General features: G+C 51.4%; 1 protein-coding gene across 6 annotated transcripts; it reads right to left on the bottom strand.

Moving 5' to 3' along the window:
- Positions 1–215: 215 nt before the first annotated feature.
- LOC142017694 (flavin-containing monooxygenase 5-like) lies at positions 216–24,442 on the bottom strand. 6 transcript variants are annotated; one of them, XM_075002815.1, is made up of 9 exons: positions 24,303–24,442; positions 14,955–15,134; positions 13,958–14,146; positions 13,638–13,800; positions 11,660–11,802; positions 4,778–4,977; positions 3,933–4,285; positions 2,442–2,514; positions 216–1,631 (listed from the first exon to the last, which is right to left on the bottom strand). In XM_075002815.1, the coding sequence occupies exons 2-9, from the start codon at positions 15,087–15,089 to the stop codon at positions 1,286–1,288; spliced, it is 1,602 nt and encodes a 533-aa protein (XP_074858916.1). In that variant the 5' UTR covers positions 15,090–15,134; positions 24,303–24,442; the 3' UTR covers positions 216–1,285. The 6 variants fall into 6 exon arrangements, with proteins under 6 accessions (XP_074858916.1, XP_074858915.1, XP_074858917.1 ...); XM_075002814.1 differs by lacking the exon at positions 24,303–24,442 and adding an exon at positions 23,986–24,098; XM_075002816.1 differs by lacking the exon at positions 24,303–24,442 and adding an exon at positions 18,781–18,872.
- Positions 24,443–25,368: the final 926 nt, after the last annotated feature.

Here is a 25,368-nt window from a genome sequence, read left to right as displayed (position 1 = left end):
CGGCCAGCCAGGAGTCACACAAACAAATCCCACAGGCTCTCTAGCTTCCCTGGTACCCCAGACCAGTATCCCCCCTTACCCAGATGAGAGGTTATGCAAACCAATCTCACCAAATCCACACAGGTCTTCCCAGCCCCCCAAAAGGACCAGCCACATTCCCAGGTCAATATATACTTAGCTCTTACCCAAAGCAGCACGCTGGGCCAGTCTTTTAGAAGCTAAAAGCTAAAGGTTTATTTAAAAAGGAAGACAGAAAAGGGCAAGAGAGAACAAACGGCTAAAGCGGTTAAATTGCATCTGTCAATCATAAATCTCTTGATCCAAACTGCAGCAGGTGGTAAAGGCAGACAGCTGAAAAGTCTCTGGAAATACTTCCTTTCATGGATGGGTCGCCAGTCCCTTCAGGCTCAGTTAAGGGGAAAAACATCCCCACAATTTCCATTTTGTCACCAGAGTAAGATGGATGTGTCCGAGGTTCAGGTCCCTTTTACTGAGCCTTCCCAGAGCTAAGCTGATCTCTGTGGCTGTGGTGGGGTGCTGGGAGCTGTAACCCCAGCTCTGTGCCAGTGCTGGAGGGACCGAGGGTTACAGGGCAAGCTGAGGCACAACTCAACGACCCTAGAAGAGTACCATCACCACTGGGCTCCCTCAGGGTCTCTAGCTGTGGGCTCAGAGGGAGTGAGGCTGGTGCTCAGTGACAGGCCAGGACCGGAGAACCCAGTCCTTTAGTCCCAATGTCTGTGCTGGGTAAGGCCTTCCTCTGTGCCCCTGCCCCCACTTCTCCAGCAACGTGGCCTCACTGTGAGGTAAAGGTCTGGCAGAAATGCCATTCGGACTTGGGCGCCTAAGCAGGCGTAAAAGAGCATGAGCCCTGTCTCCCTCCTGCCACCAAGACATTACAACTGCTGGACTTGTGGCCTGCCGACCACCAATAGAGGAGAGGTTGTAACTAGTTATGTCTCATCTCGGAACAGCTTCACTTCAAATTCCTGGACTACTGACCCCTGGGCCTGTCTGTGGCCTTTATAATCAGAAGAGCCAGCAGCCTAAAAACTATTTAATGGAGCCAAAGATCTCTGAACACAGCAACAGGCAGTGAGAGCAGGCAAAACAATTAGCAGCCATGGCTGAGGGGCCGGAAATTCCCAATACACCGAAGTGCAAGCGAACGGTTACACTGGATGCGTGGTAATGCTGCAGGGAGCAAATGAGAAACTGACAGAATACAGATGATCATATTTAACCTAATCCTCTTTTCTTATGTAACCACGCAGAGAACAAGCATTTAAAAATAAGCAAAAATTATAGCAAAGACAGCAACAGCGCCAACTATCTTAAACATGTTGGGCATTGAGGTGCGATGGGTATATCCTGCTACTGCCCTGGTTTTAAGAGGTTTAATGATCCGTTCCCGCTGGGTCAGGATGGCTTTCCTGGCTCCATCCCACTTCCCTGGCCCTCTCAGGCGGTACTGGTATGGCGTGCAGGGGCCGAAGAAAACCTCCCTGGCGAGCTGTGGATCCGTGACGAAGAGAGACAGGAGGTTGGGCTTGACCCCGGCCAGGCAGGCCAATTCATCCATGTACTCGATGTAATCCACTTGGATCGTGTGCCGCTGGCTTTTCACATACCTGGAACGAGAGAGACACGCATTGGCGCACATGGAACATGAGCAAATGCAGACCGCCCAAGCCAGGAAATGAGATTCCTGAGGGGCACCCAATGTGGAGAATTCCCGCCTCTGGAATTAACTCCCTCTAACACTGGAATTAGCAGAAAAACTGGGTCACAATTCCCTGTGAAGTCATGATCCAGGGCTAGGTGGTATAAGTGCCTTTGTCCTCTTCTGATGGCAGGTCCCCAGAAGAGATGTGTATAGTTCCTAATGGCGTCTGCTCAATTGGCAAAGACGTGCTTTTAGCTCCGAAAGCCTCAGCTTCAAACGCTGCCATGCGCCCCAGGAAAGATTGGCTTTAAAAGTGGTGCCCAGCAGGAGGCCTGAATACCAGGACATCTGACAGGCTTAAGAAGAACTTCTCCAGGTGGGGGATGTCTTTAGGGACTGTAATATGAGTCCTTGCCTCCTCTTCTTGCCTGAAATGGAATTTTCTCCCCGAAATTGCTGCAGGATTCAGCTGTCATCTGGGGGAGATGAGGAAGTATCCTGCGGCCTAGCTCTCCAGAGCTGTAATTTTAAGATTTACACTTTTTTCTTTCATGTCACGTTTACAAATAAAAGTAAAGTAGAGTTGGGGGAATGAATCCAGACAAAAAAAACCAAAATTGTTTCCAGGTCAAGTTTAACAAAGATTGCTCAGGCCAAAAAGACCTGATTCTAGACAATGAATTGTTCACCCACTGGATATTTCAGAGGATGACAGGCGCTCCTGACCGACTCAGGGAAATGCTCAGAAATGATTACTTCCTGTGATAGTTCTCACCGTTTTGCCATTTCCACTTTCTTCTGTGTAATGTCAGCCATCATGTCGCTATCTGGAGGCAGCCTGATCACCCCTAGAAGGGAAAAGCCAGAGCATGAGCAGAGCTCAGCCACTGCCAGAGCGAGCTGCATGTGAGGGCTAGGGGACGTTGTTGTTCCCTACAGGAAGCACTGCACCCTGGGCTGGGAAGGCCGTGATGGCTTTATGTCCCCAAATTTGCACAGCTTGGCACTCGTGGGGCCCAGTGGGCAGCCTGATTCTGTGAGACATGGGGGTTAGGACAGGAGTGTCCAACAGGCGGCCTGCAGGCAAGAATCTGGCCCATGGGGCCTTTTTTATCTGGCCCGTGGGGCCTGCTACCCTGGAGGTGGGTTGGGGCTATGGGGAGTCTAAACCTGGGGACGGGGGGGCAGTTTGGGGCTGTGGAGGGTTTAAGCCTGGGGGCTGGGAGGGTTTAAGGCCAGGGGCTAGGGGGAGTGGTTTGGTGCTGCAAGGGTTTGAGCCTGGTGGGGGGCAGTTTGGGGCTACAGTAAACCCGGGGGTTGTGTTCTTGCAACCCCCGCATAGCTCAAATTTTTGTGCAAGTCGTGGGGAGAGAGGGAACCAGGCTGCAGCCTAGTTCCAGCTCCCCTGAGCTTACAGGAGCTGGGAAACTTGGTCCAGTCAGTTTCCTGGCTCCCAGAGAGGCAGGGAGCTGGGAACTGGAGGTAGCCTGGTTCCCACCTCCCCGCTGGTGGGACCTGGGAAACTGACCAGCTCATGGCTAGTCAGTTTCCTGGTTCCGCCTGCGCAGGGCAGCTGGGAACCAGGCTCCCGCTTGGTTCCCAGCTCCCCCCAGCTTGTGGGGCAGGAGAACTGAACAGCCCACCAGGGCTATCAGTCTCCTGGTTGCTTCTCTCTGCCCTCCTCCAGCTGCGCAGCTGTTGGCCGGGCAGAAGGGGCCAGAGAGCAGCTTCAAGCTGTGCTTAACTCGCATTAAAGTGAGTTACATACAACTTCAAGCCTCGTATTTCGAGGGTTTACTGTATTTTGTGTTTGGTCCCCCAGAGCACACAAAAATTGCCATGTGGCCCCCGATGACGAAAGGTTGGACACCTCCAGATTAGAGAGTCCACCTCCATCGGGGACCGGCCTGGCTGCAGAGCAGAGATTCTTTCCCCACAACTCAGTATTTCCTGCAACTCTCCTCCCTGCTTCCTGGGATCCCAACATGTCTATGCTTTCAAAACAGGAGGAGTGAAGCCCCAGCCACCCAGAGAGCAGCCATCTTGGAATACCGGGGACTAAAAAGGCTCTGCTGTGCAGAGCGCCATGGGCCGGCTCATTGCATGGCATTCAGGTGAGTATTGTCTGTCACTCAATGCCTGCCCCAGGACCACACAGCTCTGGCCATCTCAGCCAGTGCCCTGCCAAACCAGCCAGGCCCTCTGCAATCACAGGTTCTGGAGAGAGCTATAATCCAGGGACCTCAGGACATTTCCAGTCACGTACCCTTGAACACTTGTGTGACCAAGCGACTCTGGAGCTCTGCAAGGGGCATGATGGCTCCCAGGGGCTGGATGAGGCCGATGAAAGCCAGAGTTGGCTTCTCCAAGTGTGGGGGGAAGATGAACTTGTAGAGGGAGACCTGGTTTTCAACCACTTTGACACAGTCCTGGAGGAAGGGGAACGAGAAGCTGTATCCCGTAGCGAAGAAAACAGCATCAATGTTCTCCTCTCTGGTGCCGTCTTCGAAGATGACGCCAGTTTCGGTGAACTCCTGGATGTTCGGTTTTATCAGCACTTTGCCAGAGACGATACGGTTGGGCAGGTCGTCATTGATGGTTGGGTGCTGGCTCATAATCCTGCACGGCAAAGAGATGCGTATGGAGAAGTGGCCATGTCTCTGCAAGTGGGGGAGGATCAGGGTGATGCTCTGATCTCCTCCCCTCAGTCACATGAGAAACCTGGACCTGGCAGCACAGCTGCATTCCTAGCAGCAGAGGGCTGTTTGCAGCTGCTTGGAGTCACAGCTCCGTCATAGCTCCAATAGCTTAGTGAGCCCTTACAGGTGGCAGAAAACCCTCTTGAGATTACCCCCAGGCAGGAGACGCCGAACTACAGCCATTCTTCCCAACAGTCATGGGAAGGCAGCTCTGACTTACACTGACAGCTACGTAGGGCCCTGCATGGTCCTGGAACATAGGCAACACAAAAGCAACCTCCCTCCTTGGCCCAAGGGCAGTGATGGTGAAATTGACAAGTCAGGACCAAGGTCTTGCATCTCCAGCTCCTGTGATTTGCCCCACGCCCTGCCCCAGCAGGCTGAGCGATATACCCCGGGTGTCTGGCAGCACCTGTGCTCAGGCTGAAGTCCGTAGTGCGCGTGGTTGAATCTTGCATTTAATCTGTTCTCTGCCCATTGGTTAATCATGGAGGTAGGCAACATCTGCTTGAGGAAGGCTGTAAATCTGGAGGAGAGAATTATGTCCACAGGGTACCCTTCCTCTGCGACCCGATTCAGCACCCATGCCCCACGCCTGGTGCTGAGGAAGACCTAGAGAGTGGAAAAAGACAGCTCTCTGGGACAAACTGTACTGGGTCAGCCCCTGCAGCACCTCCTGGCACTGGTCCGTCGTGAGTGATTATCTGCACTAGGTAAGGAAAGCAGGCCCCGGATGAACTCAACTCTCCAGTGTGTTTAGCCACATTGCATTCCTGCCGGCTGTGCCTGCCTCAAAGAGAGGAGCGTCCCAACAGACCAGCCTGAAGCAGTGTGGGAGGCAAACGGGCTCTGAGAGGCTCTTTGACTTGTCCAAGGCCCAGGGCAGTTCGGTCTGGGGGTGTGGAGCAGTCGTTCTGTTGAACTCGTTGCCGGGGGATGTTGTGAAGCAACAAGAGAGTTCGAAAAACATCATTCAATATGCTTGATACCAGAGACGCTCCGGCTTGTGTCCCTGGCTGCCATTGGAAATTAAGCAAGAGTCACTCCCCCATTCAATGGGGTGAACAGGCACACACCGCTCCAACCCCATTGGTGGGAAAAGTCGGTAAAATGTGTGGCAGTGTGGGGCACATAGGCCAAAGGTCACCTCGCAGAACTGGCGGGAAGGAGGAGGAGGCTGTGAACCACAATGATTGACAGATCATGACACTGCGGGAAATAACGGGTTGCCGGTCTAAAACCAGACCTGGCGGGAAGATGTCACGCATCTATAAATAGAACTGATGGAGCGGAGGGAGAGTCTTGGACAAACTCTCCACTGTCAAGTTTTAATCAATATTTGCTGAGTAGCCGGCAGCCAGGGCTAGTGAGAGGAGTCAACTGGAGCGTCAGCTGGTCCCTGGGCAATTCCTGTGGCTTTCCCTGTAGGGGACTGCTGGGCTGACGTACAGCTCTTTCTAGCTCTCCTTTGAACATGTCATCTGGCAGCAGCCAGGGCAAGACCCCAGGGACCTGGCAGCCCCTGGCCCCACCCTAGCAGGTGGAGCTAGGGGCTACCAAGTCCATACCCTGACCTTTCCCAGCCAAAGGGGTGGCTGACTGGTAGAGGGGAGGCACGGCTTGGCCCTCGTATCTGGTGGTGCAGAGTCACCCCCTAGGTCATGCATCTCATGACGCCCGCCACGGTGCCAGGCGATCTTACAGACAAGCCCGAGACTGAATAGCACCCCACTCCTCATTGCACTGCTTCCAAAGGCTCCACAAAACTGAACTTCATCACAGACTCACAGAACATCAGGACTGTGAGTGATTTTCAGAGGCCACCGAGTCCAGTCCCCTGCACTCATGGCAGGACCCAGCACCATCTAGACCATCCCCAATACGTGTCTGTCTAACCTACGCTGAACGATGGAGATTCCACAACCTCCCCAGGCAATTTATTCCAGTGTTTAACCAGCCTGACAGTTAGGAGGTTTTTCCTAATGTCCAACCTAAACCTCCCTTGCTGCAGTTTAAGCCCGTTGCCTCTTGTTCTATCCTCAGAAGCCAAGAGAACATTTTTTCTCCCTCCTCTTTGTAACCCTCTTTGAGGTACTTGAAAACTGCTGTCATGTCTTCTCTTTTCTAAACTAAACAAGCCCAGTTCTTTCAGTCTTCCCTCACAGCTCCTGCTCTCTAGTCCTTTTAATCATTTTTGTTGCTCTTCTCTGGACCATCTCCAATTTATCCACATTTTTTTTAAAATTTGGTGCCCAGAACTGGACACAATACTCCAATTGAGGCCTAATGAGCGCTGAGTAGAGCAAAACAATGACTTCTTGTGTCTTGCTCATAACACTCCTGTTAATGCATCCCAGGATCACATTTGCTTTTTTGGCAACAGCATCACACTGTTGACTCGTATTTAGCTTGTTGTCCGTTATGACCCCTAAATCTCTTTCTGCAGTGCTTCTTCCTAGACAGTCATTTCCCATTCTATGTGTGTGAAGCTGATTGTTCTTTCCTAAGTGGAGCACTTTGCATTTGTCCTTATTAACTTCATCCTGTTTACCTCAGACCATGTCTCCAGTTTGTCCAGATCATTCTGAATTTTCAGCCTATCCTTCAAAGCAGTTGCGATCCCTCCCAGCTAGGTATCATCTGCAAACTTAATAAGTGGACTCTCTATGCCAATAGGTAAATCATTGATGAAGATACTGAATAGAACTGGTCCCAAAACAGACCCCTATGGAACCCCACTTGTTACATCGTTCCAGTGTGACCGTGAACCATTAATAGTTACTCTCTGAGAACAGTTGTCCAGCCAGTTATGCACCCACCTCATAGTGGCCCCATCTAAGTTGTATTTGCCTAGTTTATTGATAAGAAGGTCATGTGAGACCCTGTCAAATGCCTTACTAAAGTCTAGATATACCACACCCACTGCTTCTTCCTTATCCACAAGACTTGCTAGCCTGTAAAAAAAAAATAAGCAGCTATCAGATTGGTCTGGTATGATTTGTTCTTTACAAATCCATGCTGGCTGTTACCTGTCACCTTATTTTCTTCCAGATGTTTGCAGATGAATTTCTTAATTATTTGCTGCATTATCTTTCCCAGCACAGAAGTTAAACTGACTGGTCTGTAATTTCCTGGGTTGTTCTTTTTTCCCTTTTTATAGATGGACACTATGTTTGTCTTTTTCCAGTCTTTTGGAATCTCTCCCAACTTCCAGGACTTTTCAAAGGTGATAGCTAAGGGTTCAGAACCTCGTTGATCAGCTCCTTAAGTATTCTAGGATGCATTACATCTGGCCTTGGTGGCAGGCATCTAATTTTTCTAAGTAATTTTTAACTTATTCTTTATGTATTTTATCCTCTATACCTACCCACTTCCCACTAGCATGCATTACATTAGGCATTTCTGCATTGGCCTTCTTGGCAAAGACCAAAACAAATAAGTGATTAAGCACCTCTGCCATTTCCAAGTTTCTTGATATTGTTTTTCCCTCCTCACTGAGCAGTGGGTCTACCCTGTTCTTGGTCTTCCTCCTGCTTCTAATATATTTATAGAATGACTTCTTGTTACCCTTTATGTCTCTAGCTAATGTGAGCTTGTTCTGTGCCTTGGCCTTTCTAATCTTGCCCCTGCATATATCTGTTGTTTGCTTATATTCATCTTTTGTAATTTCTCCTACTTTCCACTTCTTATGTGACTCCTTTTTGATTTTGAGATCATGCCAGATCTCCTGGCTATGCCAAGGCGGTCTTTTACCATACTTTGTATCTATCCCATGCAGCGGTATAGCTTGCTTTTGGGGCCTTAATAATGTCCCTTTGAAAAACTGCAACCTCTCTTCAGTTGTTTTTTATCTTAATCTTGCTTCCCATGGGACCTTTCCCAGCAGCTCTCTGAGTTTATCAAAATTTGCTTCTCTGAAATCCATTGTCACTATTTTGCTCTTCTTCCTTTCACTATTTCTTAGAATCATGAACTCTGTCATGTCATGGTCACTTTCACCCAAGCTGCCTTCTACTTTCAAGTTCTCAGTGAGTTCCTCCCTATTTGTTAAAATCAAATCTAGAACTGCTTCCGCCAGTCGCTTTTTCCACCTTCTGAAATAAAAAGTTGTCATCTGTGCAGTCCAAAAACTTTCTGGATATTCTGTGCCTGGCTGTCTTAGTTTCCCAACATATGGCTGGATAGCTGAAGTCCCCATCACCACCAAATCCTGTGCTTTGGATAAATGTTGTTGTTTAGATAAAATCTCACCCACCTCTTCTAGCTGGCTAGGTGATCTGAAGTAGACCCCAATCATCACATCACCCTTGGTTTCTTACCCCTTTTAACCTATCCCAGAGACTCTCAACATGTCTGGCTCCTGCATCCATCTCTACCTCAGTCCAGGTGTGCACATTTTCGATATATAAGGCAACATGTCCTCCCTGTTTACCCTGTCTATCCTTCCTGAGTCAGCTGTACCCTTCTTCACCAATATTCCAGTTGTGTGTATTGTCCCACCAAGTTTCTGTGATACCAGTTATGTCATAGCTGTCTTTTGTTCATTAGGATTTCAAGTTCTTCCTGCTTATTACCCATACTTCTTGCATTTGTATATAGGCAGCTAAGACACTGATTTGATTTTGCCTCCCAGTTCTGTCTAGTCCCTCTTTTTTCTCTGCTGTTATAGCCCATGATCCCTCCCGTTTCCACCCCAACTCCCAGGTCTCCAGGTTTTTTACTTACCTGTGGGCTTTGCTCATCTGTCCCTGTCCAACCTAATTTGAAGCCCTCCTCACTAGGCTAGCCAGTCTCAATCCAAATTCATCCTTCCCACTCCTCGAAAGGTGAATTCCATCCCTGGAGCCAGACAGAGCCCCTCTTTTTTGCTCTAGTCCATCTTGCCTTCCCTAGGTGCTTCAGAGCACGAAAGGGTTAAAAGGAATAGCCCTGCCCTGGAATGCCCGAGAGCGCAGATGGGCTTATCTTAGCCATGGCCTTTGAAGCTCCCGGAGCAAAGCTAAGAACAATGGGCTAATTAACAGCTGGGCCTCAGTCTGCCCTTGGCTAATTACCATCAGTTGATTTGCCCACAGGGTCCCAGACTTGCAAGGAAAATTCTCTGGCCCATTAAGACACAAATGCCCTCAATTGTCTATCTCACAGGTGTAAACTACGCCCTTGAACTCCCTGTGAGAAGCAGTATCAGACAGTTTAATTCAATTAAACCAAGGAAAAAGCCTACGTGACCCAATGGGTATAAAGAGGGGTCTGGCAGACCCCCTATTTGAGCTCCAATCATCTTTCCTGCTGGACAGGAGAGTGGGGTCTCCCGAGGTTCCAGGGGACGCGCATTTTGACTCCTCGAAAAAAAGGAAAAGGACTTCTTCCCGAGGGATTGAGAGAGAGGAAACTGGCCAAGCCACGTTGGTAATGCAGAGGCAAGAATAAGACCTGCTAGGTATTTTACTTTCCATTTCTTTTTGTGCGCATTCAACAAGTATAGATCTATGAATTAGAGTGTATGTTAGCTATTTGTAATCAAAGTATAAACCTGGTAACAATTGTAACCACAAGAGTTTAACTCGCTAGGTAAACAAACAAAGCAACATTGTAACAGTAAGAAATTAACTTGTTAGGTAAATAAACAAACTAATTGATTAAGTGGCAACCTGACTCCTCCTGTTACTGTGCAAAGCTGAACACAAAACAAAGAACCCAGCTGCTTTTCAGCAGCTCTCAGCCTGGTCACTGGTGGGCTCTGCCCTGGCAGTTAAAATCTCATATTAATACAAGGGCATAAGTGGCATCTCACCTGACCATTGGCTAACAGTCCCTGCTTAGCAGTCCTTCAGGGGCAGCATCCCGTGATCGAGGAAGCCAAAGCCCTGCTGGCGACACCATCCTCGCAGCCAGGCATTCACCTCCAGGATGCACCTGTTTCTGCCTGGGCCCCTATCTTTGACAGGAAGGTCTGAGGAGACCACCACCTGCGCTCCCAACTCTTTCACTCGTACTCCCAGAGCCCTGTAGTCACGCTTGGTCTGCTCAGGGCTACACCTTGCAGTATCATTCATGCCCACTTGGATGAGTGGCATGGGATAGTAGTCAGTGGGCTGGCTAATCCTCAACAACGCCTGCGTAACGTCCGGGATGCAGGCTCCTGTCAGGCAGCAAACATCCCGGGGTGACACGTCAGGGCGACAGATGGGCGCCTCCATCCCCCTCAGAAGAGAGTCTCCTGCCACCGCTACGCTATGGTTTTTCCTCATGGTGGTGGCAGCAGCCCTCCCAGCCTTGGGGGTACAAGGCTTCTCTGCTTCTGCTGTAGGGGGTGATTCCTTATCTCCTGTATCTCCCATCTCCAGAGCGGCACAACAGTTTCCCAGTACCACAGTGGGAGATGGGGAGCAGGAGCAGCGCACTGCCTGCTGCCGGAAGTGACCAGCTGCCGGTGTCCCCCCGAGCCCTCTCCACCTCCCCTGTTGGTGTGTCAGCACTCTTTTGGGGTGGGACAGCTGCCTTAACTTCAGCTATCTGCGCGCGAATACTGTCCAGGAATTGCTCATGGAGTCAAACGCTCCTAAGCCTAGCCGCCTCCTCCTGCAGACAGAAGACACCTTCCACATTAGATGGTCTTCCCAGCCTGGACTTCAGTAGGTGGGAATTGCAAGTTACAGTCCCTGCAAAACCACCCCAGGGTCTGGGTGGAGGCGTCCCTGGTCGGGAGGTCTGTCTGACGAGAGGTGCAGGTGGAGGGGACAGAAGCAGGGCTGGCACATGTGCTGTGGGTCTTCCTAACCATAGTGGAACTGCTCTGTCACACTCCTTCTAGAAAGTCCCCTGTCTGCAGCCGCCCTCCACTTCACTCCCCTGATCGCTCCGACTCTGGCTTTATAAAGCCTGCAAACCTCAGTCAGGCCTCCCCGTCCTTAGTCACACAGGGGAAGGCTGATCCTGAGGCTGATCAAAGGCAATCAAGGAAACAAGGGATCAAAAAGATTCCAACCCTCCCAGGCCCAAGATCCCAACTGCCACAGTAACTGAAACTGACATCACCTGCACTCAGAATTCGAAGTGTAAACAGTCAGGCCAACTCGACTTGGGGTAGAGTTTTTTGTATAAAAGTTCTAGACAGTGCAAAAGCAGAACCAGCTCCTCTCTCGCCTCCTCCTGTCACCTCCCTTCTCAGAACTCCCTCCTGTTTGCAATCACCTGTTTGCAATGTCCAACCTAAACTTCCCATGCCGCAATTTAAGCCCATTGCTTTCTGTCCTGTGCCACAACGAAGAGCGACATCCCTCTAGAGCCAAACCTGATCAGCTTCGTGGCTGAGCTCCACGGCCAGGTCCCCTCCTGAATTACCAATGCCGATCACGACGACTCTCTTCCCGGAGAACTCGTGGGGGCTCTTGTAATCCCGGCTGTGGCAGTAGTGCCCGTTGAACTTCCCGATCCCTGCAAGGAGAGAGCAGAGCAGTTCAAGCTCTGGGCACCAGAGGTGAGCTAGAGTGTTTGGCCTGTGTCTGTGTCTGTTTAAGCCTTGGGGGTCTGGAGCTGAACACACTGAGACGTTAGCCTCTGTTTCCATGAGGCCAGGTGAGCGGGAGCCAGGGGGATACTGTGGGGTGCACCTTGAAGGGACCCCTCAGCCCAGGGGAAGGCTGGAGCAAAGATGGACTGAAATTACTCCTGCACATTTCTAACCTTGACTGCTCGGGGGCTGGAGATGTCCTTGGTGCATCTAAGTTTGCGCAATTCCTCTACAAGCCACAGTACCCACAGCTACACCTCCACCCTGAGGCTAGCCCCACTCTCAGCCTGTCCTCTGGTGCACCTCCTGAGCCAGGGGTCACAGTGGCTGTGCCGTACCTGCCTCAGGGGAAGTGCCCCCAGCTGGAACTGGTTCTTTCGGAGCACTCTGTTCTGTTCTGGCCATGCACCAGATGTAAAGGAGGTGGTGTGTGGGTGGGAGCCTGGCCTCAGAGTAAAAAGGGAGTGAGAAAACTCGGACAGAGGGTGGGGACAAGGAGCCGGGAAGGGAAGGAGTCTAATGGATTGAAGAGACACCACTCCAGGGAATCTCCCCTTTTGCTCCAGCATGCACAGGCAGGGTTGCATCTGGCGAGGCAATGGGCTCCAAGGAATTTGTGAGGAGGAAACACTTTTGCCAACCCCAAGAGGCAGGCTGCGTCTGCATGAGGAGTTAAAATCCAACTGAAAGGTGTTTGCTGGATATTAAAATGTCACTGTCTTCCCTGTGAATACCAATAGCTCGAATCAGTGAGCTCCAGCACCCATAACAAAATGTCGAGGTTACTGCATGAGTACAGCATCAATTTCGAATCAAGGCCAATGTGGAGGCACCATGTCTTTAATTCAAATTTACCAGCCTCCAGGAATGTCCCGCATGTACCCCACAAAGCTGCACGGTGACCCTCCATGTGTGGCCGCTTCCTTCTCTGCTGCTCTCCAGCCAGGTGTGCAGGAAGGAGCTCAAAGGAAGCCCACGGATTTTTGATTGACTTAGAATTTGAGTTCTGCAGTGCCCAGGCCTGCAAATGTAAAGGGAACGGGGCAGGGACGAACAGGCTGATAGCACAGCTACCTGCCACTACACCAACCTCTGCGGAGGATGCGCGGCACAGGGAACCCGGGCAGGTTTGGGGGAGGGCTGAATACTGTTACAGAGTTCTCTGAATTCTGGGCCAGTGCTTTGCATTCTGGGATTCTAACATGAAACACCCACAAGCAACTAGGGCGAAGGCACTGTGGGATAGGTACCCACAATGCACTGCTCACGCTGTCAAACTTGCACGGGGCAATGGGGACGCGGAAACTCGACACAGAAAACGACGGGTCAGATTTCAAGGTTTGCAGGCGCTTCCATTTGAACTCAGAAGGACAAGGTTAAAAAACTGAATTTATCTCGTAGCACAGACGCAGTCTGAGTCTTCTGTGCTGCACCGGCAGCTACGGAACCTATTGGGCTTGGTGTATCCTGTGTGGCACGCGGTGGCTCCCCGGGGGCTGCCCCATCGAGCAGTGCAGGGGCACGCTCCTGAAGGAGATGTGCCAGGCAGTGGCTGTGGCCACAGGAGCAGGAATCATTCTGAGTGGAGAATCACAGACTCCTAGGGTTGTTGAGGTCCCTTCCAGCTCTGCAGGCCCACAAGTCCAATCCAGGGCTACTGTGTGTCCCAGGAACACATGTTCATTGCTTTCCCTTTGCCTGTCCCCTTGGAAAGTCACTGCTCAGCTACGGCCCTTTCCGGTCCCGCTCTGTGACGTACCTGGGAAGGAGTCCAGTGGCAGATGGGCGGTGGAGTGATGGCCGGAGCAAACCAGGACCCCATCAAAGATGGACGACTCCTGCTGCCCCTCGGACTCCGTGACAACGTCCCACTGGCCCGTGCTGGAGAAATCTGGGTGCTTCGTCACGCTGACCACAGTGGTCTGGAAGGCAAAGGGCACTCACAGAGCTGGTCAGAACAGAGCCCCCGAGGCTAACCACCGCCCAGTGCCCGGGTCAGCGCCCAGCCAGGCAGCATGGGACCAGCTGCAGTACGCACTGGCACGCGCAGCCTCACCCGTCTCTGCCAGCTCTCCTCACCTGGAAGCGGATGTATCTCAGAAGGTCGAAGTGCTTGGCGTACATGCGGAAATACTCCATGACTTTGGAGTGGTGCATGTAGTTGGGGAAATCATCCGGGATGGGAAAGTCGCTGAAGCTCATCATCTCTTTGGAGGTGTTGATGATGACCGATTTGTAGATGCTGGCCCTGCCCTCCTCGGGATTCTCCTGCAGGAGCCGGGGAACACGGACAAGACTTTTGTACAGTGAGTCTGACAAGGGAAGCAGTAGGACGGAGGTGGCATGAAGTCTCCCCTCATACAGCCCATGAGGGGTGGGACCCCAAGTCACATAGGTTCAGTTCATGAATTCTGGAGAACCAAGCCCATCCCGTCAGGGCCATCTTACAGCTTGCCATGTGGAGGGAAAAATCCCCTTCCTCTGCCATAGGCACCGGAGTAGCACCTGAGCAGGTGGCCTGCTATGGCATTTTGCCGTTGGCCACTGTGTTAGCCAGCACGTCCCGGTCCATTTCCACAAAAGATGGATTCGACCTCTGGGCATCCGTCCCTTTGTTTAGCCCATGTCGCCCAACTCCCCCTGCTGTGAATCTCAGCACTAGAACATCTCTCATACAGGCACACAGCCAAATATCTAAAGCCTTGCGCACACCCCCGGCGCAGATACACAAGTTGCGTGACCAGATTCAGCGCATCACCAGCATTCAGTAGACACCTCACCTGGCCCAAGGTTTGGTGCAAATGTGGTGCAGCGATCACATAAATGGTTTCATATTTAATTAAAAAACCCAGTAATGCCACACGCCCGTGTGACAGCCCAGGCTTTCATCCACTAGCGAGGAGATTTGATACTGCGGGTGCAATCTCCTTGGAGCAGGGGCTGCCTTTGGTTCTGGACAGCACCTGGCACAATGTGGCCCTGGTGCTTGACTGTGGCCGCCTCGTGCTACTGCAATACAAATAATACAAATAGTCGTAATTAATAGACGCATCCAACCCAGTGAACTCAAACCTACCTTGTACCTCCAGAGCCCCCCGATATCTTCACTCCTCTCAAAGCAGGTGGGCTCCAGCCCATCATCCACACAGCATTTCATGGCACACAGTCCGCTGGATCCGGCGCCAATGACGGCAATCCTCTTCTTGGCCATGGCTCCCTGTCTCAGGGGAAGGTGCTGGGAGTGGGGGGAGGGATTCTGGGAAGGGAAAAGAGCCTCTGCTGTTCATGGGATTTACTGGTTTACCTCAGGAAATGAGCCAATCAGCCCAGCAAAGGAACCACCCTCCACAACAGCTCTGAATTCCCTCACAGGCCCCTGGGTGCTGGCGGAGCCAAAGACACGAACCCACAGCACGTGCTGGTCCCCACGGAGGAGTTAGTCTGGAACTCGGCTGGGGGAGTAGAAAGGGCCACAGCTACTCCACAGTAACTCTCTGTGGGGCAACTGTATCTCAGAGACCCCTGGGGAGTCCTTCCGGAGGGACTAGCAGTGGGGCAGCCCTTCTGGTCCGTTTTCTTGGGCAGACAGTGTGACGGCCCTTTGAACTGGAATGAGGCTATAAGCTGTTCCCGGCAGGGACTGTCTCTTCTTTTATGCTTGCCCAGCACGTCGCACAGTGGGGTGTTCCCAGGGCACTGGGCTAAGAGCCAAGTAACCCAAACAATCACACTGTCTCCTTGCACACGCAGACCTTCAGGTTACTAAGAGAACGGCCCAGGGTAACATCTCGCACAAGTCAGTGCCCTGTGGGTTTCAGTGCAAAATGGCAGCAAACGAAAGCTAATGCCATATAACAGAGAACCGAAATCTCTCTGTGCAGTTCTTTGAAACCCCAGCTAATGCAGGTGTCCCTACAAAATGCCCACAACTCCTTGGAGCCTTGCTGAAGAAAGATTCCAACAACTAACAGTGGATTAAGTCAGGCTGCTTGGGTAATGAATATGGTAATATAAAGTTAAGCATAACGTGCATATATATACTGCAGTCATGGGGTCTGACTGCAGCTCGGGCTTCTCTTTAGTGCCAAAGCTTGTTAAAAGGCTGTGCTGCCCTACACGCTGGGCCTGCAGCAGGGACAAGCCCAGGGATGCAGAAAACGTAGTTAATGGAATCCAAGTGGCTAAGATGGGCAGAAACTGAGGAAAAGGCAAATGAAGTGAAATACAAGAACTACCAAACCACAGAGCAGCGGAAATGATCCAAGTCCCATTTCAAAGTGGGCTGGAGAATGCAATCAGAAAAGCACCGTAGGGGAAAAAACCTGACCCTGGCCAGGCCCGGGAGGAGAGCATGGGAGTCTGGGTGAGCACCTTAAGAAAGTGCTTACCCTACCTAGGGTAGACGCCAATCCCGGAGACAACAACGGCACAGTCAGCAGGAGACACCTGGCTGTACTTCTCCCACTGGCTTCCAGAGAGACCCAGCAAGGGCAGCAGCGACTCTGATTGGTTCATCTTCTGCGTAATGTTAGACGTGCGCTGGGGCCAGGCAGCGGGGTCCATAACAAGGCAAGATGCAGTGATCCCGGCACCTTCTTTAACTGGCACCTGCGAAAGTCTGAGTGCCTCTCCCCACGCCCTTTCCAGGTAGGATTTGTTCAGAAAGCTCTGTTCCCAGATTTGGTGGAGTGAGACGGACGGCAAAGCTGCGTGCTGGTGTGCGAAGACAGGCGGACGTTACCTCTGAAAGGCAAGGGGCCTGGGCCAAGGCTGTTGAAAATGACTGGTGATTTGGGAGGGAGAGGGCAACCACATGTCCCTGTCCCATATACAGGGCAGGGAGATATGGGGAGAGGGGTGGCTCTTCCTGGTTCCTTCAAGCCCCCGGGGAGCCAGGAAGGAGGCTGCAGCCACTGGCCTTCCCAGAGCCCCAGGCCACAGTGGCTCCCAGAGCTCCACGGAGCCCCAAGGAAGCAGCAAGGACAGGGCAGCCATCCCCGAGCCTCCGCGGCAGGGCCGGGTCAGCTGCGGCTGCCGGCAGAAAATACAGGACAATTAGGCCCCTTTAAAAAACTAAGTCAGGACACCTTTTTGTCGTCTCAAATACGGGACCATCCCGCCCAAAACGGGACGGCTGGTCACCCTGGGGAGCGAGGGTCAGCCGGCACCACCTTCCAAGGGCGCAATGTCAAGAGAGCGCCGTGCAGCCGCTCTGAGCTGCAGCGCCCGCGAGCGGGGCTCCTCTCGCTACTTCCACCCACAGGTGCAGTAACTTCTGCTACGCGCCCCAAGACACGCGCAAATGTGCGCCAATAGAAACGCTTGGGGGTGGCTGCGGGCGCTCTGCTAATTGGCTGGGCGGCCACCCCAGCGCTCCGCTCCCAGGGAAGGCTGCCTGTGAGGCGTCTCTAGCGGCGTAGCACCTGGGTAAGTCAGTCCAGCAGACACTCGCACCTGGAACAGGATAACAAGTGGGGTTTTTCTGTAACTGTACTGGGAGGCCTCAGGCCTTCCTCCGCAGCCAGCATGAAGAGCGGCCGCCACTAACTGGGAAGCTCCAAGTCACATCCTCACATTCCAGCTACATTTCATTACAACAGCGTCACTCCCGGCTCTTAAGAAAACCACGTCCTAACCCACTGTCCTCAGATAAAAGCAAGCAGGTCTCAGGACGGGTAAGGAAAGCTCAGGTAACAGCCACTTCCAGTACAGCACCGTCTCCAGATCCGCAGAAGTGGGTCTGCCCCACAAACACTCATCACCTCATTAATCATGTTGTTCGAATTTACAGGGCTACAGGACCGCTGGTTTCTTTGGTTAAGATGCAGACCAACAGAGCCACCTCTCTGTGACTACTCAGCATTTTGTCTGGCAAGAAAACGCTTATTAATAACCGAAGTTGCAGAATCCTCATTCTGTGATTATTGTCCTCGCTTTCCTACTGGTTGTCTGCACGATTTCCGTCTGGTTTGTAATGCAAGGACAGTTTCCGCTTCTTTGCTATTTGTAGTGATCTCAGGCAGCCCAATTTACTTAATAGACCCTTGCAGTACATAGTGGTTTTCTCTTCTTCCCCCACTTCGGCCTGTGGGGCTGATTCGTCAGTTTCCATTTCATATTTTTCTCTCCTTTCTACTACATTCTCTTTGTGTCAGTTTACATTTATCAGAATTTTCCAGCTCTGAAGAAGTGGGTCTGTCCCATGAAAGCTCATCGCCTAATTAATCATTTTGTTAGTCTTTAACGTGCTACAGGACTGCTGTTCTGGTCTGTAATTGTTCCTGTCTGCCATATAATTAATTTTGCTAGGTGTAAATCAATTAAGGTGGTGGGGTATATGATTGGTTAGGTAATTGTGTTACAGTAGGTTATGATCGGTTAGTAAAATTATACTAAAATACTTGGTCAAGGTATAGCTAAGCAGGACTCGAGTTTCACTACTTAAACTGTGGTCCCAGAAGGAAAACAGCTGTAGGAAGGAGGGAAAAGAAGAAGGAAAAAGACCTGAAGAAGGACTCACCTCCAAGACCCTGCGGTGCAGCACCCTGCACCCAAAGAAACTGGGGCTGCGTCTACACTATGAGATATCGATTTTAAGACATTTAGCCTGATTTTTCCAAGTGCCTGTCCTCACTGTAAATTCCATTAGCTCGATCTATGGAGCACTAAAACCGACATAATATCGGTATCGTATCATAATAACCTGATGGGTGTAGCGTTCAGGTCGAATGTAAAATTCCGAATTAAGGGTAGTGAGGAAGCGCCAGGTCTTTAAATCGAATTCGTTGGCCTCCAGGCATGTCCTGTATGTGCCCCACAATTCTCCGCTCTGGCCTCTTCCATCTCTGCTGCGCCCAGGTGCGCAGGCACTAGGCCACAGGAAATCTGTTTCAATTCAGTACCTGGAAGCCGGTGCCTGTAGGGTGAAGAGAGGCCAAAAATTCTTCTTTCTTCGCGTTTGCTAGTAATGCGGCTGTGGGGTCTGCGGTTCTGTGTCCACCATGGCTAGCTGCCTCTTTTTCTGTGCTGCCCGGTGCCAGCCACTGCCTCTCCGCACCACGTGGCACTTAGGCTGTGGGTGGGGCTTGAGCTTGCATAACAGGATGAGAAACTTCAGCTGTTTACATTTTGCCCTGACCCACACGTCCTCTCCCCTCCCTGAGAAGTGCCACGGTGTCTGGAACTTTCCCTCGCCCACAGCATGTGGATTGACCCTGAACCAATAACAGGACGTGCTGCACAAGCTGCCAGGCAGCTTTGCTTGGTCAGGGTCCTGGAGCCGCCTGGGGGAAGTCTCCCTCGGAGGCTAATATTTGGGGGCTGGGTTAAGAGCATCAAGCACCCAGAGGCAGGGCCTGGGACCAGAGTTCCTTCCAATGGCTCCTTGTTAAAGGATTTAAACTGTACTCAGCCCACTGTGGCAGCTGTTTCCTAGGCTCCCTCTCTGTAATTAACCCCTGCTCCCTGTTTCCCATAGGCCCAGGAAGTGCCATCGAACGTTGATTGGGCAGCATTCTGTGTACACCCGCAGGTACTTAGATGTACCTCTCTAGACTATGGATGGCGTGCAAGGGTGCAAACTATTACCCGGGAGATCTTCTTTGCCAGGAGATCTAAATATAGAGCCAAGACCTTCCTCTGGGCACAGGGGCAGGTGGTGGGTCCTGCTACAGGATCTCCTGGGTCCCCAGTGGCTTTAAGAAGGGCCAGAGGCAGGTACCATGCAGCTTTGATTGCTGTGGGCAGGGAGTGTCCTGAGGCACCTGGAGGCCTGTTCGGTCAACAGAATTAAAAAAACTTTGTCACTAGAGTGACTGTCCTATGGGTTGATCCAAAGGCCATCGAAGGCAATGTAGTAGCTCTGCAAGTACCAGCAAGGCCCACAGCAGCCAAGTGAGCCGTAACTGGTTTGATGAGCCCTGGCATTTTCAGGGTTGTGCCCGTGTCTACTGCTCACACTTACACTTCCAGGTTTTGCAGCGGGTGAAAGGATAAAAATTCTTGTTCTGAGGGTCTCCTTTGCCAGGAGGTCTACACCCAGATTCAGCAGGTTGGTCCTGCTCCGGAGCGTCCACCAGCTTACTGGGTCTGGGTGTAGACCTGCTGGAGCTCCCTCGCCTGCACTTCCTCCACGCTGCAGTGGGTGGGGTGGCCATCTGGCATAGGCTTGGGCAATACAGCGCTGCACCGTGGGTTCTTGGAGTAGATCCTACTCGCCCCACAGGTCCAGGAGGGTCTACACCTTTTGCCCTGTCCAGGAGGGACCCACCTCTTGGTGCCCTGGGCTGACTCCTGGGACCCCTCCAGAGGATTCCTTGAGGGCCCAGGGAGTCTCGGGCTCCCTCCTGGTGTGCCAGGTAGAACGCTGGCTGGAGAGGAGTGCGTGCAAGGGTGTCTGCACAGCAGCTTGTAGCTCTGCTGCTCATGCACATGCAGAAATTTGTCACTACAGCGGCTGGCCTTGGAGACAAAATTCGTAATCTGCGGATCTTCTTTGCCAAGAAGTCTAAATCCAGATCCAAGCCTCCAGCGACCCAGCGCTTGCATCCATTTTGAAAACAGTCAGTTGGGAAACGGGAAATCTTTTTTCTAACCTTTCTTAAGCACTTTACTACCCCTGCCCTTACTTATAAAAGCGCATCTCTTACACAGGCAAGCCACATCCTGCCCGGGAAAAAAGGGACATTGGGTTAACACAGCAGGGGAACGAGGGAAATGAACTGTAGGAAATGAAATGTGGGAAGACGTTGTCAGATACTCACAGCCACTTGCAGGGCATTTTTTCCCATGCTGCACTGGTGAAAACAGCCAGAATGCCACGGGGCTCAGGGAACTGTGGGATAGGTTCCCACAATACACTGCTGCAGCGCTTGATTTTGGCGACTTGCGTGTGGCAGCAACAAGTCGATTTTGTGGGAGCCTGTGAGAAGGTGAGGATGCTCCAAATCGACTGGATAAAACCCAGCACTAATAAATCAATTTTAATAAAGTCGCTTGTAGCGTAGACGCAGCCTGGCTTTGTCCAGCCAAGAGGAGAAGTCTGCCTGCCATTGTCAGGACTGGTGAGCATGGCTCTGAGTGCTTATTCTGCTTCCTGCTTAATAAACAGAGCATATTACTGTGTAAAGCTTTTCCAGCGGCACAGCACCCACATACCTGTGGGGAATTACGCCTTGAGCCCCAGGAATTGGGTAACAGTGTGTCTGTCCCTGAAGCGTGGAAGGGATAAAGACATTAGTGCAGGTAACACATGGATTTGCTGTGCAGAATAGCTGCAGGCTCAGCAGCGCAGCCAGCCCACGAAGTCAGTTTCTGTCTTCCATGCCTGCTCCCTCCAGAGGATGGAGCTACACTCTTGGTACTATATAGATAACACATTAACTTGGCATCTGTCAATTTCTAACAAGAGATTTACCTCCCTGAGTTAAAGAATAACCTCCTGCCTTGCAGAACCTGTCAGTGTTGGGGAACACAGGCCAAGCAGGCTTGGAAACTCAGCAGGGAAAACACCTTTTTTGTTAGTGCCTCTTGGGTCCAGGGAAACAGGGTCTTGCAGATATTATTTGTAAATCATACGAATGATGGAAACAGAGAAATACCCGACTGTGGTGAATTTTTCCTCTCACGGGCTACGGCTACACGAGCCCCAAACTTCGAAATGGCCACGCAAATGGCCATTTCGAAGTTTACTAATGAAGCGCTGAAATGCATATTCAGCGCTTCATCAGCATGCGGGCAGCCGCGGCACTTCGAAATTGATGCGGCTCACGGCCGCGCAGCTCATCCCAATGGGGCTCCTTTTCGAAAGGACCCCTCCTACTTCGAAGTCCCCTTATTCTCATCTGCTCATGGGAATAAGGGGACTTCGAAGTAGGCGGGGCCCTTTCGAAAAGGAGCCCCGTCGGGACGAGCCGTGCAGGGGCAAGCCACGTCAATTTCGCAGCGCCGCGGCCGCCCGCATGCTAACGAAGTGCTGAATATGTATTTCAGAGCTTCATTAGTAAACTTCGAAATGGCCATTTGAGTGGCCATTTCAAAGTTTGGGGCTCATGTAGACACGGCCACGGGAAACAGTCTGACAAGGCCTAGTTAACCCTTTCAGCTCAGGAGGCACAACTGTCTTGTGCGAGTTAACTTTCCCTGAACCACTCGATGGAGTTTTTGCATCTGAATCTACTCGATAGGGACAGGCAGGTCTTCTCCTAACATCTCAGCCCACAGGAACCAAGGGCTGTGTGCTCCAATGTGCACTGGCGCATCGTTTCTCCCCACACGTTTGTGCAAATAAAAGCTGGCTGCACAAACATCCCTGGGAAAATGTACAACAAGAAGCCAAATCAACAGGGGTCTAACCAGGAGTGACCACTGCTCGGTTGCCCCGTTACCCAGCTCCACCTGCCTCGGTTGCACGGTAGGCTTCCTCTTCCCTGATTGGCTAAGCTAATGTTTTGAAGTAGGAGCAAGGCAGGGGAGGTGGGAGGGATGCTCCTTTCTGATTCTCCCAGGGCCTGGAGCCCACCCAGCGCACACATGCTTTGAGAGAGATGAGTGGAGCGGCACAGCTCAGCCCAGAGCTCTACAAACAAGCTCTGCCAGGGCTGCTCGCCAGTTTAGCTTTTCATTTCCTCCTTGAAACCAGTTCCTTTGGCACCTTGTAGATTAACAGATATTTTGGAGCATAAGCTTTCGTGGGCAAAGACCTGCTTCATCAGATGCATGTGTGGCAGGGGTGGTTCAGAGGAGGATTTAAAGAGGGGGGTCTCAGTAAAGGGGAGGGCCAGAGCTGACAAGGTCTACTCAGTCAGGGTGGATATGGCTCATTACCAGCAGTTAATGTGGAGTTGTGAACATCAAGAGAGGAGAAATCAAGTCAGCTGAGTGGAGAACATCTACTCTTTGCACTCTGAATACCTGTCACAGCTCCCTACTACCCATTCAGTGCCCACGGGCTGGTAGGTGAACAGGCTGCGTGTCACTGAGAAGGGCTCAGCGCACTGGCTGTGTGGGTCACCCTGTGTCCATCCCCAGGGAGATGCTTCCATTGACTGATGGGCAAACAGCAGGTGTGCGTATTTGCTTAGGCAGAAAACAGTGAGACCGATGCATATAAAAGGTAAAAAGCTAATTTGAAGGGGGAAATTGGTTTTTAAGTCATCTACCTACGCTGGGCTAGATCCCATCTGGTACGAATGCGCAGAGCTCTAGCGAAGTCAACAGTGTGGAAACCATCTTGTGTAAGAAGCCATTCCACATCCCTTACTTCTGCATGCACACAAGAGTCTGTACTTTCCTTGACCTGTTTGGGCATAGCAGGAAGGATGAGCTCTATGGAATGTGTTAATGAACTGTTTGGAGTCAAGGCTCCAGCTCCCCGGTACCTGTTTCTCTTTGCTGATAACGGTTTCTCTTGGAGAAGTGATTGCGATTCTCTAACTAATTGCCTCTGACACTGGGCTTTGTTTGTGTAAGGGTATAAAATACTAGAGGTTAGCTGCATCAAGCAGCCTTGCTGGACCTGGTTTTGCTAGCGTCCAGTTTGGCTCATCTGTTGCCTTACTGAATTCAATACAGCTGAATGTTAGCCGCCTAAACACAGAGAAGACTTGTGCTTCAACAACAGGCTATGCTGATCTACATCAGGTGAGAATCAGTCCCACTCCTTCCAATAGCCATCAGGGTTTGTTTTACATAGCACTTAATGTTCAACTGCTTTAAATACCTGTGTCAGCCAGTCCCTCCAGCTCCCCAGCCCCCCGCACTGCATGCGCAGGCCGTGGGAGCTGAAAGGAGGCCATGAAGTATGTTAGCCAGCCAGTAACTCTGGCTTTGCAGGCTTTCTGCCTCCCTCTCAGAAAAGAATTCTAACACTTCCAGTTCAGCCCATCCCTGCCTGGGCCTTTTCTCTTCCTCAGCTCTTCGCAGGCCAGCTGCATCCATTGTCAAGACCCCCAACCTGGAGAGTTTCAGCAAGAAGCCCCCTTTTCAAACTCCTGGCTATACCCACCACAAGGTGACCCTCTATTAACCAGGAGCAGCTAGAAACTGAGTCGTGCAAAAGGCTGCTCAACACCAACCAACTTTAAAAATCACCAACATGTGCAACAAACCTGCAACTGCAGCAATAACGATTAAATCCTCAGGCAGCAGCTCAATGGTGCACGCTCTCTTAGACACTCCAGAAGGACTGTGTCTGTTTCTTTGCCTCTTGTACACCAACTCAGTCACAAGGGCTTTGCATAGTTTTTATCTAAGGTTTCTCCCATGTGTTGACCCTCCCCTGGTTCATTTCTTTCTCATTGGCTCAGACACATGAGCATGGGAGAGAGAACAGGGTTTATTATCCTTAAACAAACAGTTTGTTTCTCTGGCCAGTGAAGGCAAAAAAACTAATAACTCTGGGGAGAAAGGTTAATAAATCACTCACTTCTGACTGCACGCCTTCACTTACTCCTGACTGCACAATGCCTCCATGAAATCAGCCTCTTTGCTTATGTTGTTTTTTCTCCAAGGTGCAGCTGTGTAATGCACAAAGTGACACAGGCCCTGGCCCGGAGAGTGTGCAATCTGTGAAAGGGAAGTGACAAAACAAGGCTCGTGAGGAAAGCCACGGGAGGATTCATGTTATTTTGCATGCTCTGATACAACCTTTGATCCGACAGCACTGCATCTATCAGTGCACACAGCGCATAGCTCAGCACAGCGTGGCTGCAGTATATTCAACAAACGACATTAAAAGGACATGAGGGCTGCAAAGTCAAGCACTCAGGAATTGGGGAAAGCCAGAATTCAGGATGCCCCTTGTAATATGACGGAGTTTCTGGACACAGCCAGAGAAATCAGTCCAGGGTACCTTTGTTTAAAGCCAGGCCACTTACTGACCCAGGCTGGGATTTCCTTCTCACTAAGACAATCGGCCACAGAAATACCTCTGCCAGCTTTGCTGGCTAGCTAGAAGCCACGCGAGCAAACCCACAGACCTCCCATTGCTAAACCAGCCCAGACCAACGACCCCCAACTAAGGGGAAAGGTTTTTAAACCTATTTCACCAACTCCACACAGATTTGTCCTGGCCCCAAAGGGTCGGGCCACAGTCCCCGGTTAACATATACTTGGATCTTACCCAAAACACTGCACGGATGCCAATCCTTCAGCTCTAAACATCTAGAGGTTTATTAACAAAAAACAGACAGAACAGGGTGTAATGGGGTCAGGGGTTCCCGAACTCTGCCCCCATCCGCAGCCAAGAGTGACTCTCACGCAGCAGGTGGAAGAGAAGGTTCATGAGGTGACAGAGATGCAGTGTGGTACAGACTTCTCAGCACAGCAACCAGAAGGGTTCTGTCTGATCCAAGGTGGGGGGAGGAGATCCCCCAGAGGGAACCCCAGGCCTGGAGCCCCTGACTGGGGCCCAGCCTCCCTTTGTTCCTCCACAGCCTCCCCCACACTAACTGCTGCCTCCAATTCAAACCCAGCTGGGCTCCTCCCTGCTC

The sequence above is a fragment of the Carettochelys insculpta genome, chromosome 9, assembly GCF_033958435.1.
Source record: "Carettochelys insculpta isolate YL-2023 chromosome 9, ASM3395843v1, whole genome shotgun sequence".
NCBI classification, from domain to species: domain Eukaryota; kingdom Metazoa; phylum Chordata; order Testudines; family Carettochelyidae; genus Carettochelys; species Carettochelys insculpta.
Note: the sequence above shows the minus strand (reverse complement) of the source record. Positions and strands in the feature narration are given on the sequence as shown.